This window comes from Pieris brassicae, chromosome 2 (genome assembly GCF_905147105.1).
Source record: "Pieris brassicae chromosome 2, ilPieBrab1.1, whole genome shotgun sequence".
Lineage (NCBI taxonomy): Eukaryota > Metazoa > Arthropoda > Insecta > Lepidoptera > Pieridae > Pieris > Pieris brassicae.
In genome coordinates, this window is record NC_059666.1 from 5,598,179 (window position 1) to 5,615,195 (window position 17,017).

At 36.9% G+C, this 17,017-nt stretch overlaps 1 protein-coding gene across 1 annotated transcript in view; it reads right to left on the reverse strand.

Annotated features, from left to right (window-relative positions):
• The window catches only part of LOC123717807 (huntingtin), a 31,395-nt gene that overhangs the window by 6,775 nt on the left and 7,603 nt on the right, over window positions 1–17,017 (reverse strand). Inside the window, exons 15-37 of the mRNA XM_045674025.1 lie at window positions 16,646–16,901; window positions 16,067–16,238; window positions 15,526–15,768; window positions 13,470–13,645; window positions 12,323–12,844; window positions 11,768–11,928; window positions 11,587–11,680; window positions 10,769–10,880; window positions 10,338–10,432; window positions 9,825–10,070; window positions 8,871–9,249; window positions 7,934–8,111; window positions 7,305–7,452; window positions 6,328–6,510; window positions 5,983–6,101; window positions 5,670–5,801; window positions 5,373–5,525; window positions 3,899–5,260; window positions 3,006–3,197; window positions 2,282–2,430; window positions 1,274–1,401; window positions 644–983; window positions 76–245 (exon numbers count right to left, since the gene is read on the reverse strand). Of these exons, the coding sequence (XP_045529981.1) occupies window positions 76–245; window positions 644–983; window positions 1,274–1,401; window positions 2,282–2,430; window positions 3,006–3,197; window positions 3,899–5,260; window positions 5,373–5,525; window positions 5,670–5,801; window positions 5,983–6,101; window positions 6,328–6,510; window positions 7,305–7,452; window positions 7,934–8,111; window positions 8,871–9,249; window positions 9,825–10,070; window positions 10,338–10,432; window positions 10,769–10,880; window positions 11,587–11,680; window positions 11,768–11,928; window positions 12,323–12,844; window positions 13,470–13,645; window positions 15,526–15,768; window positions 16,067–16,238; window positions 16,646–16,901 (5,710 nt within the window). The remainder of the gene's footprint in view (window positions 1–75; window positions 246–643; window positions 984–1,273; window positions 1,402–2,281; window positions 2,431–3,005; window positions 3,198–3,898; window positions 5,261–5,372; window positions 5,526–5,669; window positions 5,802–5,982; window positions 6,102–6,327; window positions 6,511–7,304; window positions 7,453–7,933; window positions 8,112–8,870; window positions 9,250–9,824; window positions 10,071–10,337; window positions 10,433–10,768; window positions 10,881–11,586; window positions 11,681–11,767; window positions 11,929–12,322; window positions 12,845–13,469; window positions 13,646–15,525; window positions 15,769–16,066; window positions 16,239–16,645; window positions 16,902–17,017) is intronic.

Consider the following 17,017-nt stretch of genomic DNA (forward strand, 5'->3'; position numbering starts at 1 on the left):
GAGTCCATGGCGTATATTTAAAACTGACAGAAAAAATATTTCAAACCCCATTTGACATTAGAAGTTTCGACTTACCCTTGCAACAAGTTCCGCACAATAGTGGTGGGGGTTTGCAGCCAAGAAATTAGCGGCTAAAAGGGATTGGTCTGGCGCCAGAGAGAATAACACCGCCCAATATAGACTCTGTTCGTATACGGATATCCGGGACGGATCAGCCAATTGACGTGTTACAACTTGTCGTAAATCTATAAAATGACAGAATTGCAATAATACTTTATTCAAGCCCAAATTAGTTGTTTTATTGAAGTGAAACTTCTTAATCGGCGTCTAAGAAAAAAACCGTCACATTTTTTGGGTACGCGTCACGTTTTTCGGTTACGCGTCAAGTTTTTAGTTTTTTTTTAATTATAGGCAAAAAATAACTTCTATTTTATATTAGATTTATGATTTGATTTGTTTACGTTTTGTTCTGTTCCAATTTTGGTTTTTATATTGTTTTAATTTAAATTTACCTATTACTTCATTTAAGAACAAGCAATTAAAATGCGCAAAATGTTTAAGAGTATGTCCAATTTCTATGAAATAAGTATAGCTTTTTGTATTAGTAATGTAATACAGTATTTAGTACAGATGCTATTCTTACCTGGCAATGTATCACTAGCGGCCGCATAAGGCAATTGCAGCAACCATCCCCTTAACGCGGCTTGTCGCAGCGGCGCATAACTTGCTGACAGAGATTTCAACAACTTCTCATGTACTGCCGTTAATTCCTGTTTCGTGTCGTCTGGCGATGCAGCATGCAGCACGGGGAGGCAATGGGCTAAAGCGTGTAAGGCCGCTGAAGCAGCATGGGGCCACTGAGCGGCGTGTAAGGCACTCAGTTGAGTGCCAGCACGTCGCCATATATTGGCCGAACTGAATACTGAGCTGGTATTCGTTATCGCTGATAGTAGGGAAACACGGGCTGCCAGACCAGTTGGCGCCTTAAAAAGTATTATAAATTATTCAATAATATTTAATTATGGGCAAAAGGAGTAAAACGGAAAAATATACACCAACTATTTTTTTTTTTACATTTAGTTTATTAACTGCTTTTGACTTAACTTAATTTTAGAGATGATATAATAACTCCAAGTTAATTAAAATTTATTTTAATCTAGTTTCAAGTAAATGAAAATAATCTCGTTAATAAAAGTAGCGCAGACAAAATATTTATTAGAATAAATTTAGTTGATTCTACACGTCATAATTGTAAATGAGCTTTTTTATTTACCTGTGGTTCAAGCATATCAGTAGCGACATCCATCAATAACTGTACGCAACTATTTACGTCTATCTCCGTACACTTGCGCTTGCGTTTCACTTCTCTACGTACACGGTAGTGGGCTTCGTCTACAAGATCTGAAAGATATATTTAATTATATAAAATAAATTATTTTGAGTATTCTCATAATTACAATTTGTAATTTCAATTATTTACTTTGAATAGGAAACTATAAAACAGTTCTGCGTCCCGGCACGAAATGCAGTTAACTCGTGGCTAAAATAACGGCGAGGCTATTTTTGAACAATAATTATATGGAAAATGTGAACAGCGCATTGAACTAAACTTAAGTAGGCGGAGGAAGAAGACAAATTGGCCCATGTACTTTTGTAAGAAGAGTTATATCTTGGCGAAAACTAAAGGAATTAATTTTTTTTTATAAAATAGGGGGCAAACGGGCAGGAGGCTCACCTGATGTTAAGTGATACCGCCGCCCATGGACACTCTCAATGCCAGAGGGCTCGCGAGTGCGTTGCCGGCCTTTTAAGAATTTGTACGCTCTTTTCTTGAAGGACCCTAAGTCGAATTGGTTCGGAAATACTTCAGTGGGCAGCTGGTTCCACATAGCGGTGGTGCGTGGCAAAAATTGCCTTGAAAAACGCTCAGTCGTGGAACGTCGGACGTCGAGGTGATACGGGTGGAATTTTGTATTTTGCCTCGACGTCCGATGCTGAAACTCAGCTGCTGGTATTAATCCGAACAACTCCTCTGAACACTCTCCAGGGTAAATGCGGTAGAAGATGCAGAGTGACCCCACATCTCTACGCAACGCCAAAGGATCGAGCCGCTCGGGGAGGGATTGGTCATCGACGATTCGAACCGCTCTTCGTTGGATACGGTCAAGTGGAAGGAGCTGGTACTGGGGAGCCCCCGCCCAGAGGTGAGAACAGTATTCCATTTGGGGCCGTATTTTCGCTTCGAAATCTCAAAATAATTACATATAATAGTTGAACTTACCCGAAGCCAGTTTAAGGTACTCGGTACTAAACTGTGCGTACTGATACCCGGCAATGTTGTCTTGTTGTAGTGGGACGCGTTCCAAATTTATGTCGTCAAATATTCTGTATGCAGATGTCCCAACAAGGATGTTTCGCAATCTTTGCATACTAAAAATAAATAAAAGTGTGGATTGGGAGATGGTTTTATAATTCTGTATTATTTTATATTTGGTCAAGACACGGGACAAAAAAATCACCAAACCACGAAATCTTACATTAAAGGAAGATTATTAAGTACATCAGACACAAAGACACCATTAAGATGCACGTCAATTTAAATTAAATACTTGAAGATATCATGCTATTAGTGATCACAATTATATACACTAGTGGCGGTACAAGCTTTTTAAGTATAGGCCTAAGATTTCTGTATCTGTTTCATGATAATTTGTCAATCTAATAGGTATTTAGGTGATCAGCCTTCTGTGCCTGTCACACGTCGGCTTTTTGGGTCTAAATCAAGCCGATTTCCTCTCAATATCCTACGTGAGTGAATGTGAAATGCGCACATAGACATAATGTTCATAGGTGCACAGCCGGCAATCGAACCTACGACGTCATGGATAAAAGTCACACGCTGAAGCCACTAGGCCAACACTGCTGTATGGTTATATAACCTCACTATATCATATTCAATTCATGCACAATACATTTTGTATGTAATATCAAAGGTTTTTTCTTACCCATCACTCCACGGTAAATATACCCTTGGAACGTGTAGTATACCCTTGCCTCGTACGCAGGGCGCGGCCGTCACCAACAACTGACTAATGCCACGCACCGCCCAATGGGGTCCATTGCCTTGTAACGCCCCCACTAAGCCCACCCAAATCTCTTCAAACTGTTTCTTTGAGGACCAACCTATTAAGTTTACCCTATAAAACAGGTTTTTTTTTTAATTTACACTATCGACGATTGGGTAACATTTTCATGGCTGAAAATGTTGCTTAAATCATACAATACAAGGCAAACCAAACAATTCCAAATTCCAAAAATAAAAACTATTTACGTTACTCAGCCATGTATCGTATACCTACAGATTATAACACAAATTCCCAGCAAATAGATATATTTAATATGACGAAGAATGCTTAAAAAAAATATTAAAAAAAACTCTAGTATCTTTTATTAATATTGGTTTTGTTACTCTACCTTTATATTAAATATTAATTATAATGATCAATTAATCTTAGAATTTAGTATGAATTTATACTTTGTTCTATATTTGTATAAATAGGTAAAACTGTGCTTTATGTTTATGTTTGAATGTATATTCCGTTTTTGGTTTTTGTGTATAATGTAATTGTTTTAATATTGTTTAATTAGTAGTAGTAGTAGGAATACTTTAATAAACTAAAATAGATAAATAAAATGTTATACAGTCAAAACCGTTTACGACATCGTTTAGAACAACATACCGGTTATATTGACCAAAATCAAAGGTCCATATATATGCTGTAACAAAGTAATCAGCTTTACGACTATCGGTTTTTACGACTAAGTAAATCCCTTCGATGTCGTTATAACAGTTTTTGATTTTGTAGTTTTATGTGACTTGTAAGTAAGAGGCTCGTACCTGAACAAGAAAGGTTGCAACACATCCATATCCTGAAGCGCACGTAAGGGCAACTCAAGTGGTCCTCGCGTCTTAACTTCTCCACTCGCCCACGCTATAGGCGGTATTAAAGACATAGTACTCACAGCTTCAAATCGAGCCAGCCTTACAATCAAACATTCTATAACCTTCTCGTATTTCCCTAATTGTTCCATTTTCACATAGAAATTCTCCTCCCAATATTCAATTAATGTAATCAATTTGTTCCCAGTTATCATTATATCAGCTTTGGGACCGTCTTCCGCGTGTATATGGGTCTTTGAGATCAGCGGCTTTCGATCCTTGACTAAATACTTCACAATCGCGTATAAACAACATATAGCTGATTGTACCCTGTTCAAGTTACTTTCAGTGTTCAGTTCGCACCAAATCTCCTCAAAGCGTAAAGCTTTCGCAACATTCTTTGTGGTCAGCCTCAAAACGTTATCTACGCAAATATTATCTGTGGGTAAATTAGCCCGAAACGAAACTTCGGCGTTCACCGGTGCTTCCACTACTTTTTTGTTGCTTATCAAAAATGACAAATACTGAAGAGATACTACGCTAAAAATGGCCAAGTTACGAGATAAAGAACTAGGCAAAAGATTCTCTATGCATTTTTCTAGAAGGTCACAGTCCGTTTCGTCTATAACGGTGATGATTTTGTCTAACGACTTTAGGTAACCAGAAAGAATTGTTTGTATTGTCATAAACTCTTGGTAAAACAATTTGTCTTGGAACACTTGATGACAGCGCCGAGTGTACCTATCAATTGTCTGTTCTTTGTTAAGGCTAAAATTCTCGGACTGACTCAGCGGTCGGTTCTGTTTTGGGAAGAGTCTTAAAATTTCTGCCAACGACTTGTCCAATGTAGATACACTGGCTATGTACAATTTCGGCAACTCTGGGACGGATATTTCGCATTCCTCTTCTGTGATTGTCAAACCACCGAAGCTTTCTTGAACTTCATTGTCAATTGAAGTCATGGGAATAAAGAATTGGGATTTTGATTCTTTGTTATCGCTCTTTTTGAAAACGTGTATGTTGACATTTAACTTATTACTGTCAACTGACGCGGTCATTTCTTCTTTACTTCTTGCCATCTCTCTTTGCTGCCTAACCGTCTCTTCTTCCGTCTCTTTCAATTCGTTTACTGATAATGAGCTTAGAAATTCCCTTACGAAGGTATTACAGGTGACTTTGAAACATACACTAATCATTTTTCTGTCAAACTCTGGACAGGACATAATAGTTGTAAGATCTTCGAGAGGTAGTTTCGAAAGTAAGTTCGCTAAATCATTATATCGAGACACCATTGGTAGAGAATTATCGCGCTGACAGCACCTAAAATATTACTTAAATAGTTATATCTGAACAAGTTTTTTTAATAACTGTGTTACATATATTTTTGTTAATGCAAGCATATTTTACTAAAATGCGAGGAAATTATAGTTACCGCGTCTTAGCCTGTAACAACAGCCATTGGTGATCTATTGTCGTAGTACGAATCGTTTGCGGATTAACGATTCGCTCTTGAGCTAAGTCAAGAGGTGACAAATCAAACACAGTTGATGCCAGGGCGTTAAGCTCTGAGACTAGACTTGCGTATCTGAAAAACATTTTTAGTAAATTACGATAAAAAAATAAAATTAAAATTGTCGAATTCATTTTGCCTTAGATAGGTAGGTTAGATAACGTTTTGTTCTGGTTAGCTGATAAATTCAAAGCTTTATTTTCGGTAGTAAAATCGAACCTTTGATGTGCCCGGTCCCGCTGCAAAAGTTCCAAAGCCACTTGAACATCTTCCTTGCTGAGCTGCTTTTTCACGCCATCTTCACCCATATCTCGTAAATCTTTGCATCTCTCTATCGCTAGCTGCGAGAATCTAAAATGCAGGGAAATGTTTACTGAGTAAATTAAATCAAGGTAAACCGAGGGTAGTTTGGAATATTTTACCTTTACCGTTCTTCTTTATATTTTCAGATAAACTTAAAGCAATTTACACAAATTACACTATTGTAGATTTGATACGGTAAAATATGAAGCCGGTTAAAAAGTGTTATTACCTTGCACCAATTGAAGGCTCCAACTTGCCAATGATTCTACATATGAAGAAAACCAAAGGTCCTAACTGACTTTCATGACATGAGGATAGCACTTTATACGTATTCAAAGCAAATTCACCCTGCAATCAAAAGCGTATTTTAAGAAACCTAGTTAAAATAAAAATGGTAAAAAGTATACATTCGGTAGTGTTGGGGAAAAATCTCGATAAATGGACAATCCAACGACATTTTCTCTATTTGAACCAGTCAACCAACCAACCAATTAAACAAACTCTATAGCACACAAAATATCGGGAAACGTAAAAATATTTGTGAGTATTAAAACTTGTTTGTGCAGTTAAATACCTGTAAACAAGGCTGACACCTAGCAGCAATTGCATGAAGCAGCAAGGCACTAGTTGCGGAGCATCGTTGCAGGGCCGACAGCAACGCGGCCACAAGTGGTTCAGTGCAGTGAGACACCAGGGTATGTGCACGACTTCCCACTAACCACGATAAGTGGACAACTTCTCCTAGACCATTTTCCACCTATGGGAGAGCCTTAATTACAAATTACATTCGGTTAGAGTATTCGCCTCCTAAGGTCTGTCTGTCCTAAGGTATGTCTGTGGATTACCGCACACGTAAGAAGCTGTAAGGTTTTGTTGCACTATATAAATACAATTAGACTTAAATTTTCAGGATTGAATTCAATGCGTTGTTAGGTTACCTAACCCCTTTTGTCAAACGACGAACGAATAGTGTTTGGAAACCACAGAATGTCTTCGATTTCGTTTTAACAACTAGTATAATCGGTTATACGCATGGCAGATAGTAGAACTCCAAGGTCCTTACTGAACTTAAAATCTGGTGGCAAGAGAAAACTCGGGGTTGGCGGGATGGAGTTGTCAAGGACCTCGAAACAATAAGTATTCGAATTTGGACGCAAGCACGAGATAATTTACGATGCCGAAATATGTTTGCGGGGCTAAGGCCCATATGGTACTGTATACCTTGAATCACGTGTTTTGTTATGGGATATAGGAAGCTGATTTTAACACGGAAAACCAATCTCATTTGAAAACGCATGTGCCTTCCGTATCTTTATAGTTGGTATTTTACCAACTATTAATGTAAGTAATAAGTATATAGTACGTGACGTATAAATTGCATCATTTCCCAAGAATTGAAAGTAATTCCTAAAATACATGTATACCTTATTTCATAGTATAGGTTGTGTCAACTTAAGACTATATAGACTTAGTTTAACAGTATATTTTGTAGTACACAAATAGAATAAAATTGAAAAGTATGATAGCTTTATTTCGTATTTTGATACTCACAAAATACTCGCAGTAAGCTAACGCCACAGCCAGTTGCGTAGCGTCAGCGTGAGCGGCGTGCGCGTAATGAGCGGCACGAGCACTTAACGGCAAACTACGGGAGAAACCGATAAGTTTCTGCCAGTATTTATGAGAGAGGAAATTTAACCTGCAAATACACACATACGTCAATCCTCTGAATCAGTATTGTGACTGACTATGTAGCCGGTGTTTAGACTCAGGCATTCTAAAAGATTTAACAATCTATACGCACAATTAATACTGGGACGTTGACAAAAAGTAACGTTGACAAAATGGTTTTAGCACTGTATGAAAGGAATGTCGAACTATGAAAACCGTTCCAAATTTTATCAAATAGTTGTCAAAATGTTTAATAGTTTATTTTCGAAGAACAAAGCTTCTAGTACCTGGAAGCAAACAAGTAACAGGCTCACCTAATTTTAAGCAATACGCCCGTGCTCATGGGCACTCTCAATGCCAGTGGGCGCGTGTGTTGCCGACCTTTAAATAATTGGTATGCTTTTTTTTTGATGGACCCTAAATCGAATTGGTTCGTAATTGGAAAATAATCTTGTTGATGCAACTATAGACAATTTGTTGAAGTATTACGTTACTAGGACTGTATGTACCTGATAAGTAAATGTGACCAGTGCATTGTCAGAGCAGTCCGGGCCCTTAAGACTCGTCGATTGAGATCGTCCAGTGGAATATTCTCATCGGGACTATAGAGGCCAGTATTCAAGCCACTCTGTTCCTGGTGTAGAAGGTTTTGGGCACTCTTTGCCGTCAATGGGAACCCGCAACCATCTGAAAGTATGTTTATGTGAAAGACGAAGGTAATAAATTTATCTCAGATAACGGCATATTGGGTAAAACTTTAACAATTTTTTAATAACACCCAGTCCAGTCCAACAGTTTAGCATATTATATTGGGCGGCATTGCGACATTTTGTTTCAGTAATTTTCGTCCGAAAAAGCAATAATCTTCCCCATCCTGTACACCCAATATATATAATGTTCTTTTATGCAGTGACGTGTAACAAAAGGGTGACAGGGCTGGCAAAATGCCCAGGGGCCCCCGACCCAAGAGGGCCTCTGCCCGAGAGGCCGCGAGATTAAACATTTTATTTTTATTTCATTGTAAATGGATTCAGGTTTCCTCACGTATCCTTCATCGAAATGCTTGCAAATAGATGATGAATGTATTGAGATATTATAATCTATGGATGAATGCAATACGCATGGTGCTAGCGTGGGATCTACAGACCATTCCCTCTCGCCTAAGAGAGGAATTTTATTGTGGTTTTAGTGGGACACATACAACGTCTATTTGTGTACGCTGAAAATCTCAAAGTTTATTAAAATTAAACTGAGTACAATGTGACGATTTTTACTGAATGGACTCCATCAAAATAAATTACCACTGGGGCCCCATTATTCTGCCCCCCCCCCCCAGAAGATATAGTTACGCCACTGCTTTTATGCTTATTGAAATATGATTTTTGATTTGTGTAAATAAATAAATAAAAAATTTAGATCTACAATATTTATGTATGATATACTCACTGGTCAAATGCAGCATATGTTTAACTTGCACTACGAGTCCAACGCTCACAGAGTACAGCAATTCATCATGTTCCGATAGCGCTTCATAACTAGTTACATCATCCAGCTCTATCATGGCATACGTTAACGTTTTGAAGAGAAATCGTACTAGGATCACATCGGGCGATAAATTCGCACACGTTTCGTTAACGTTTTGGACGTTTAAGGGGTCAATGTTGGGTTTTACGTTGAAGAATATTGACTGCGGTGCGATACAAGTCGCTTTTAGGTAGTTTATTGATAGCAGGATCTCGCTTTCTGGAATAAGTACGAGTACTTTTCGAAGAAGAACCAATATGATAGATAGGTAGCGTAACTTTAACTTTCGTGGTGTCGTTGCCTAAAAATGATGTAATATTAAAATTTATATGAACATTTACCTACATGTACCTTAATTCAACATAATATACATGGAACTATTTGCCGTGTTCGACAAGAATTGCTTATTCGAACTTTCTAGAATGAACCTTAAGTTTTGAATCAGTATGATTAGTGTGCATCTATATAAACACAAAAAGTGTTGCTAATGGCCTAACTCGAAGACGGCCGTTCCAGTTCGAGTATTTTTTTTATTTATTCCTTTAACTCTGAAGAAGGTTTTTATGAAGAGAAAAATTGAAAAAAAATTTTTTTTTAAAATTAACATTTTCTTATATAGCACTTCAGTTTTTTTTCCGGAAAATCGAACATTGTGGTAGCATAACAAAATGTTCCATATCTTCGGATGAAGCTACAAAAAGGTAGTCTAAGTAATCAAATCATTTTAAGACAAAACTAACTTCGCGTGGTTTAAGTCGTTTCAACAGATTTCTTATACTCTATGTTTTTTAATGCTTTATAAGCATTAGTTTTAATATGCAAATCTAAACTGTTGAAAAGTAACACACACAAAAATAGTTAAATATAATTTCATACCTGCTCTGGTGGAGCTTTGAACAAAATCTTAAGCAACATTTCAACTCTTGTTTGTTCCAGAAGCACATCCTTTGATATAGTTTCAAGTAACGACTCAAGCGATCGTAGCGCGTGCGCATATTCGCATTCGGCGCTGCGTTCAGCGAGCACGTGCAATAATGTATCACTTGCGAGTTCACACCAACGGTACTGATTTTCTGGTTGCTCTTGTGACAGACATATAACACACGATACTACTTCTAACACCTGTAATAAAAAATTTAGAGTTAGGTCACTCATAAAAGGAATGTTAAGAATTCTCCAAAAATGTTAATAATGTCGTTAGAACCCTTATAAACCCTTAGATTTCTGCATCAATTTAATTCTCTTTACAAGAAAGTATGAGTATTTTCGAGTATGAGCGCCTGATCTCAACTCAATCCTCAAGGTTGAGAATTGCCCGTTTAAATGTCAACACAGCTTAGTTAATACAATTTAATAATTGACAAAGCAACGATAGCAATTAATGTATACCTTAGGTAGATGCATAGTTTTTTGCAACATATAAAACAGAACTTCTCTGGTTGCCTGAATCTCTTGCTGTTGGGCACGACCTAATCCGCCAGTACCTTAAATAACAAAGGCATCACACAAATAAGTCCATAAATCCATAAACTACGGATCTATCCGATAACATGCTCATGTAAAACACATTTAAGACTTAATAAAAAGAACTAGAACTAAACCATTTTTATGAGCAATTTTATATACAAAAAACTGATTTGGATAATTATAGTTTAAAAATATAATACACGTTTCCCAGTTACATATATTTAAACAACTTTTTTACATTATAAAAGGGGCCCGAATTAAATAATTAATAAATGATTAACTGTCATAAACAAACATTAAAATATATTGTTATAGTTATTTTGTTTACATATTAAAGTCAAAAGAGTAATTACCTATTCCAGATCCTCCTATATTACTGAAAACTTTTAGTGCTACAGGTTCTAAGCCTGCGATACATTCGTCTTGAGCACCTGACGCCATCAGACCATCACACAGTTGAATAAGCTTAAATAAAAATGAGAAAAATTAACTACATATCTTGCAATTTTCTACATGTTAATGAAATCTACTACGTAAAATTGTAAGAAATATTATTTCTGCCTATTATCGTGTGTTTGATAAAGTATTTCAAAATCAATATCTAAGTTAGTCTTTAATACTATCAAACTAAACAATTATCGCTAGTTAAGAAAAGTGTTTTTACTTTACGTTACCGCAGTTAAAATTTCGAATAGAATTGAGGAGGTTAAAGTCGAAAGCAGATTAATAAGAATATTAAAAAAAAATATTCCTAAGAGAAAGTATATACGTAGTACAGGTAAGTAAAATCAGGATCTTAAACTTGGGCGCCTACTAAAGCGCGGCATACGAAGCTACAGATGTGTCGAAGATCGATGGAACGATGTATGATAGGGAAGAAAAGAAGATAAAAAAAGTATACAGAGGCAAATAGAGAATGGCAAGAGGAAAAGAAAAGTGGAGCAGAAAACTACTAAACTGGTACACCAAACGAACGAAGGAACGAACATAGAAGAATAATACACCAAATTAAGGAAACAGCTGGTGGTACCTGGCAGAGAGTGCAAAGAGGAATGGCGGGATTTGGAGGAGGCCTTTGCCAAAAAAGGGCACACCAATACACTAGAAGAGGATTGAAATGTTTTTAAATGTAAATGTATCTGAATTAAAGACTATTATTATTATTATATACCTTAGGAATTTCAATAATTTGTTTCGTATGGTGCTTTGATGAGGATAATTGCACCAGGAACAACATAATACTTTTGACTAAATCACAGCAATTCCTGAAATATTTTTAAAGTTTATAAAAATATTACCCTTAAATGGTTATAATGATTCAATTTTATTTAAGGTTTAGTTTAAATACTTACGGTATCTCATGATGCTCAAGCAGTTCCAGCTGCTTCATGAGAAATCCAATGAATAGCTGGTCGGTATCCAACATGCAGTAGTTGACACGCAAAGCCAGAAGCCTTCCAAGGAGACACAGCACTGAGCTCCATACACCAGTTGCACTGGCTACTGTGTACGTCTATGGACCGATAAACCAAATTATATGGAATTAATATAAAAAATAATCATACAATTATCCAAACATATAAGGTGTTGCCAATTAAACATTTTCTTTACGAATCGAATGTTCTAGTAGTTATGAGTTCGATAAAGTATATCAGCGTAAAATATATTTTTAACCGCATAACACATTGTGTAGTCGAAACCGTTTCTTCCGATTTTAAACAAATACAAATAAATGATTAGGATCACTAATTGTGATTAATTATAACGTACATATCTGCCACTTAATAATTGACATTGATGGATGAGAAGTACCACGAGTCAAATTCTCATCTGAAACCAGTCTCCAATGTATGTCAACCAATTCTAATCATTAAATATGTGTATCAAGATCTGTCAGGCTCACATACCTTAAGGGCCTGTATGACAACCGGCTCGAACAATCGAATATACCTCTCCAACTCCTTCTTATTATTTCCCCATTTCCTTTCCATCCTGTTTTTATTGAAATTCTCCAGCGCAATCAACAATTCTCGCTCTCTAATAATTCTCGGATTTTTCTCCAAAAACTTCTGACTTATATTGGAACAGACGCTACTACGTCTAGACTCTGACTCAATACTCATATTATTTATCAGCATGACATCGTCAAAGAAACTGGATTTTTCCTTCTTCTCCTCTTTATTGGCAATACTCATGTAATCAGCGTACTGGTTGATAATATTCGTCCCGAAAAGGCATTTCAAAAGCTGAGTCACGCAGTATACTGTATTTTCCGGGCATAGGGGCATGATAACTTTTAGGTAGTAAAGTAATTCTTCAGTGATAGGACCGATTTCGACTTCAGTTGACAATTCTAGTTGTATTGCCAGAGAGCTTAGTGTAGTTGAAAGGAAATCGTAGAATATACTGCCTTTTGGATCGAGGTTTATCTGAAATAGGTAAAACGTAATGATAAATAGATGGCGGCTATTGCATTTTAAACGCGGTATTATTTTGTTTAACAGTTTCTATATGCTGGCAACTGTTCATTAAATTAAACTTCCCATTCTGGCCGAGCTACGCTTGCCAAAACAGCCCGAGCTGAGCTGTAAAAGCCCTTAAGGCCAACAGCGAGATTAAAAAAAAACTTCTTTAAAGACAACACCCCCCACGGTGTTCACTCCCTCACTCAGTCATCATTGAACGGCAGCTCTTCACGAGGCACCACGTATCCAGGTTAGTAGAGAGAACCAAGTGCTCCAACCAACTCAAACTACTTTTCACCGTGAAACACCAGTTTTTCTGATGCAGACCTCAGTCCTCTGTGACTGATATTCCTTTATAGCCGGAAAAATTATCGAGAAACGAAAAACGACTAAGACCCATTTGCAGTACCACAGAATTATTATTAGTTGTTCTAATGGTTCTCTTAATGTCAGTAGCGCTGATTTCGCAACCTCGGATTCCCGTGGAACAAAAATTCATTAATAAGATATCGTTATTACAAGTTACAGAGTAAGGCCCTTGAAGTGTGTTTTCCTTATATATATAGTTATAGATATAGTCAAAGCTTACCTTGTGATTAGAATAAGTTGCCCTCAAATTATCGTAGAGCTTCATATAAACGGGTTCAGTATAGAAATGTCCGACGAAGTTGGCTTTCAAACTGTTTGGAGGCACGTGCGTTTTTTTCTTAAGACCTTTGTCATCAACTGTATCGGAACTTAAACTGCTTTTTCGTGGAGTTAGTTCTAAAAAAGTTATTCAATGAAAAAAGGGTAATAGACATTATTATTAACTGTTTTGTTTACATACACATTACTCTCATATATATGTCGGAATTGGTTCAGACATCAGAAGTAAAGCACGAAATACAATTTTATTAATAATCTCTATGTATATAAAATTCTCGTGTCACAATGTTCGTTCCCACACTCTGACCCTCCGTCACTCACGTTCCGAAACGGCTCGACCGATTCTTATGATTTTTTTTAATGTATATTCAGTAAGTCTGAGAATCGGCTACTATCTATATTTCAAACCCCTAACTGATAAGGGGTGTCCACCCCAAAATTTTATTTTTTAAATATTTTTTTATTTTATTTTTTTATGATACAACATACAAAAATATAATTGACAATACCTTAATTGTCACCCCTCTACGATCAACCCCTATTTTTTATTATAGTACATAGTTATTTTCATTGAACTAAAAAAATGTTTCCTATAAATAATATACATGGCAAAACGAAGTTTGCCGGGTCAGCTAGTTTAATCAATAAAAATAATAGCAGTGAGGGAAAGAGGTCGGTTAAGAGTGCGGTCCGTGCACCTCGACGGAACCAGAGAAAAACGTGCCGATACTTTTTTTTTGAGAATGGAATCTCGCTGTTGGCCTTAAGGGCCTTTACAGCTCAGCTCGAACTGTTTTGGCGAGCGTAGCTCGGCCAGAATGGCGTTTTATCCCGCGGCTAGCGCAAGGGCGTCTGCTGTGAGACTCGAACCTCGGCTTGGGCCGTCGCGGGGTGGTCAATCGCCTGAAGGGCAGGACGGAAGCTCACTGGAGTGAGCGAAGTGCGAAGTAAAGGTCCTCGCCTTTCACGGTGAAGGCGGTTTTTTACCCTAATCTGTGTATTTTTATTATTATTATTGGCCGCGCGGGCGGCTTTTAATTTATCGTTCGCTACGGTAATTGAATCGTCCGGATCCGTTAGTATGTGTCGGGGCCACCTACGACGTGCCGATACAGCGGCGATTCGGGTTTTATAAACCCGAAACGTAGTGGGGCGATGACGTCACGTGCACGTGCACGTGCCGCTAGCGCTCGATATCGCTGTCTTTTTTGTACCAACTACCTACCACCGCCGTCATACACTATTGTGCCAAAAATATATATCTTTCTCAAAGGATTACTCTTCGTCCTAAACTGCTGGACCGAGTTTTATGAAATTATTTATGTTCAAGTGGATTCGATAATAGGTAAATTTAAGTTTAAAATTTTTGTATTAATTAATTAATTTATATTTTTGTATTTTATACTTTGTTACCATAATATACATAATCATACAAATAAAAAAATAAAAAGTAAGTAGGTACATAGTAAGTAGATATTAGGCAACAGGCGGCCTCTTCGCTAACAAGCGATTTCTTCCAGGCAACCCTAATATGGGACAATAAAAAAAAAGTCTGTAGGTATTCTACAGAGGGTAACGTACAAGTGCATAATTAATTAACAAAAAAACTCAAAATAACATGAAACTATAACTAAAATTAAATTAAATAAAATCCAAATAAAAAATATAAATAATATGTATAAACAGACATGTAAAAGCTCTGCCAAAGCTTAATTGACTCACAATTTGTCGTGTGTACAGGACGTCTTTGGGAGCGTTAAAGTATTATGTGACGTCCTTTTGTAAAACGTTACGATGCGGGTCAGGGATGGAATTACGCGTTATTGTTAATATTATTTTCCACTTTCCAGTACTTTACACCACAATAGTAACTTTTAGGTATAAAGAGGGTATTGGATACAGATAACGTTACGGCTTAAGAATCTACAAAAATTGCGTGACGTTATACTTGAATGCTCCTTGTCGGGTCTGCTCTATTATGTAAATGTTATGTTTACCTTGTGTCTTCCGCCGTACTGGACTTCCAGGCAAAGCAATTCCACTCTTATGAATATGGACATTAGGGTTGACCTCCTCAATCAAATGAACGAGGACGTTCAGCATTTTCAGCGTCACTTGAAGGAATTTTTCCGAAAGGCTGGCAACTCTATCATTGTCCAAGTGTTGCCACTTCTCTTTCACTTCTTGTGTTTCGAATATGTCACGATTAGACTTGTCCCGCATTATATCGTGAATTTCAGCTACAAAATTTTGAAAAAGTTTATAAAATATTATCCTTCAAGAAAAGAGCGTACAAATTCTTAAAAGGCCGGCAACGCCCTCGCGAGCCCTCTGGCATTGAGAGTGTCCATGGGCGGCGGTATCATTTAACATCAGGTGAGCCTCCTGCCCGTTTGCCCCCTATTTTATAAAAAAAAAATCTCAAACGAGTCTAAACATTTATAATATATGTAGTATATGTTCGTACCTACTAATACGTTAAGAGTTAAAAAGGAAAATATGTTTTTTGTTTAATTAATAGGATGTTATATAGATTACCTGGGTATACAAGCCGGCATATATCAAGACAGGTAGTATGGAGAGGCACAATACCAGGGCAGCATTCAATTCTCGCAAGACAGTAGGCCAATATACCCAGACCTCGGTATGCGCTATGATGCCATGGTGACCACCGTTGACATATGTCACGTAAGGTGGAAAGTAGACCTTGCTAAAACATTATAACTTTATTTACGAAAGATTCGTATGGACGTTCGTATTTACAAAGTATAAATGCTCTTCTGTAAATACAGCTAGATATATTCGTTAGTGGGCAATTAAAAAAAGGATTGTTAAGCCCCGTTCGGGTACTACATTCGCATTGTTAAGCGGATAAGTATTTTTAAATATGTAATCACTAGTAAAAACTAAAATTTATCGTTGAAAACTACAAATTTTGTTTTTTATTAACCTATACTGTAGAAAATGTAATGATGTCTTTTACTTTAATAAATAATAAATACATTACAGCTGACCGATAAATCGCACGGGTATTGAGTTACATTTATTGAAGTATAAAAACTATAACACATATCATATATATATTTTATGAATATATAGTCATAAATTGGCACTCACCGTATAGTTCTTACAATTAGAAGCCATGAGTCTCCCCATAATATCCGCTAACATCACTATCAATGTGTCCTTATCTTTCAATATATCTCCACTCTTCATCTGTTCGGGTAGGTCCTGATAGAAATACATCTCTCTCACTCGCTCTAGCGAAAGGCGTCTATCGTCAGAGCAAAACAGTTGACTCATCTGTCGAGATGTTTCTGTTAGCATTGTGACAGGGGTCGTTCGAGGTTTCGGGTGAATTATTGGTGTGATGCTAGAATAAAATTGATTTGACAAAGTAATTCACGGCCTTTTCGGTCGCAATTTATAAAAGAATGTTCGTCAACTATGCCGACAATATTTTTTTTAATGAAATCTTCAGGAAAACGA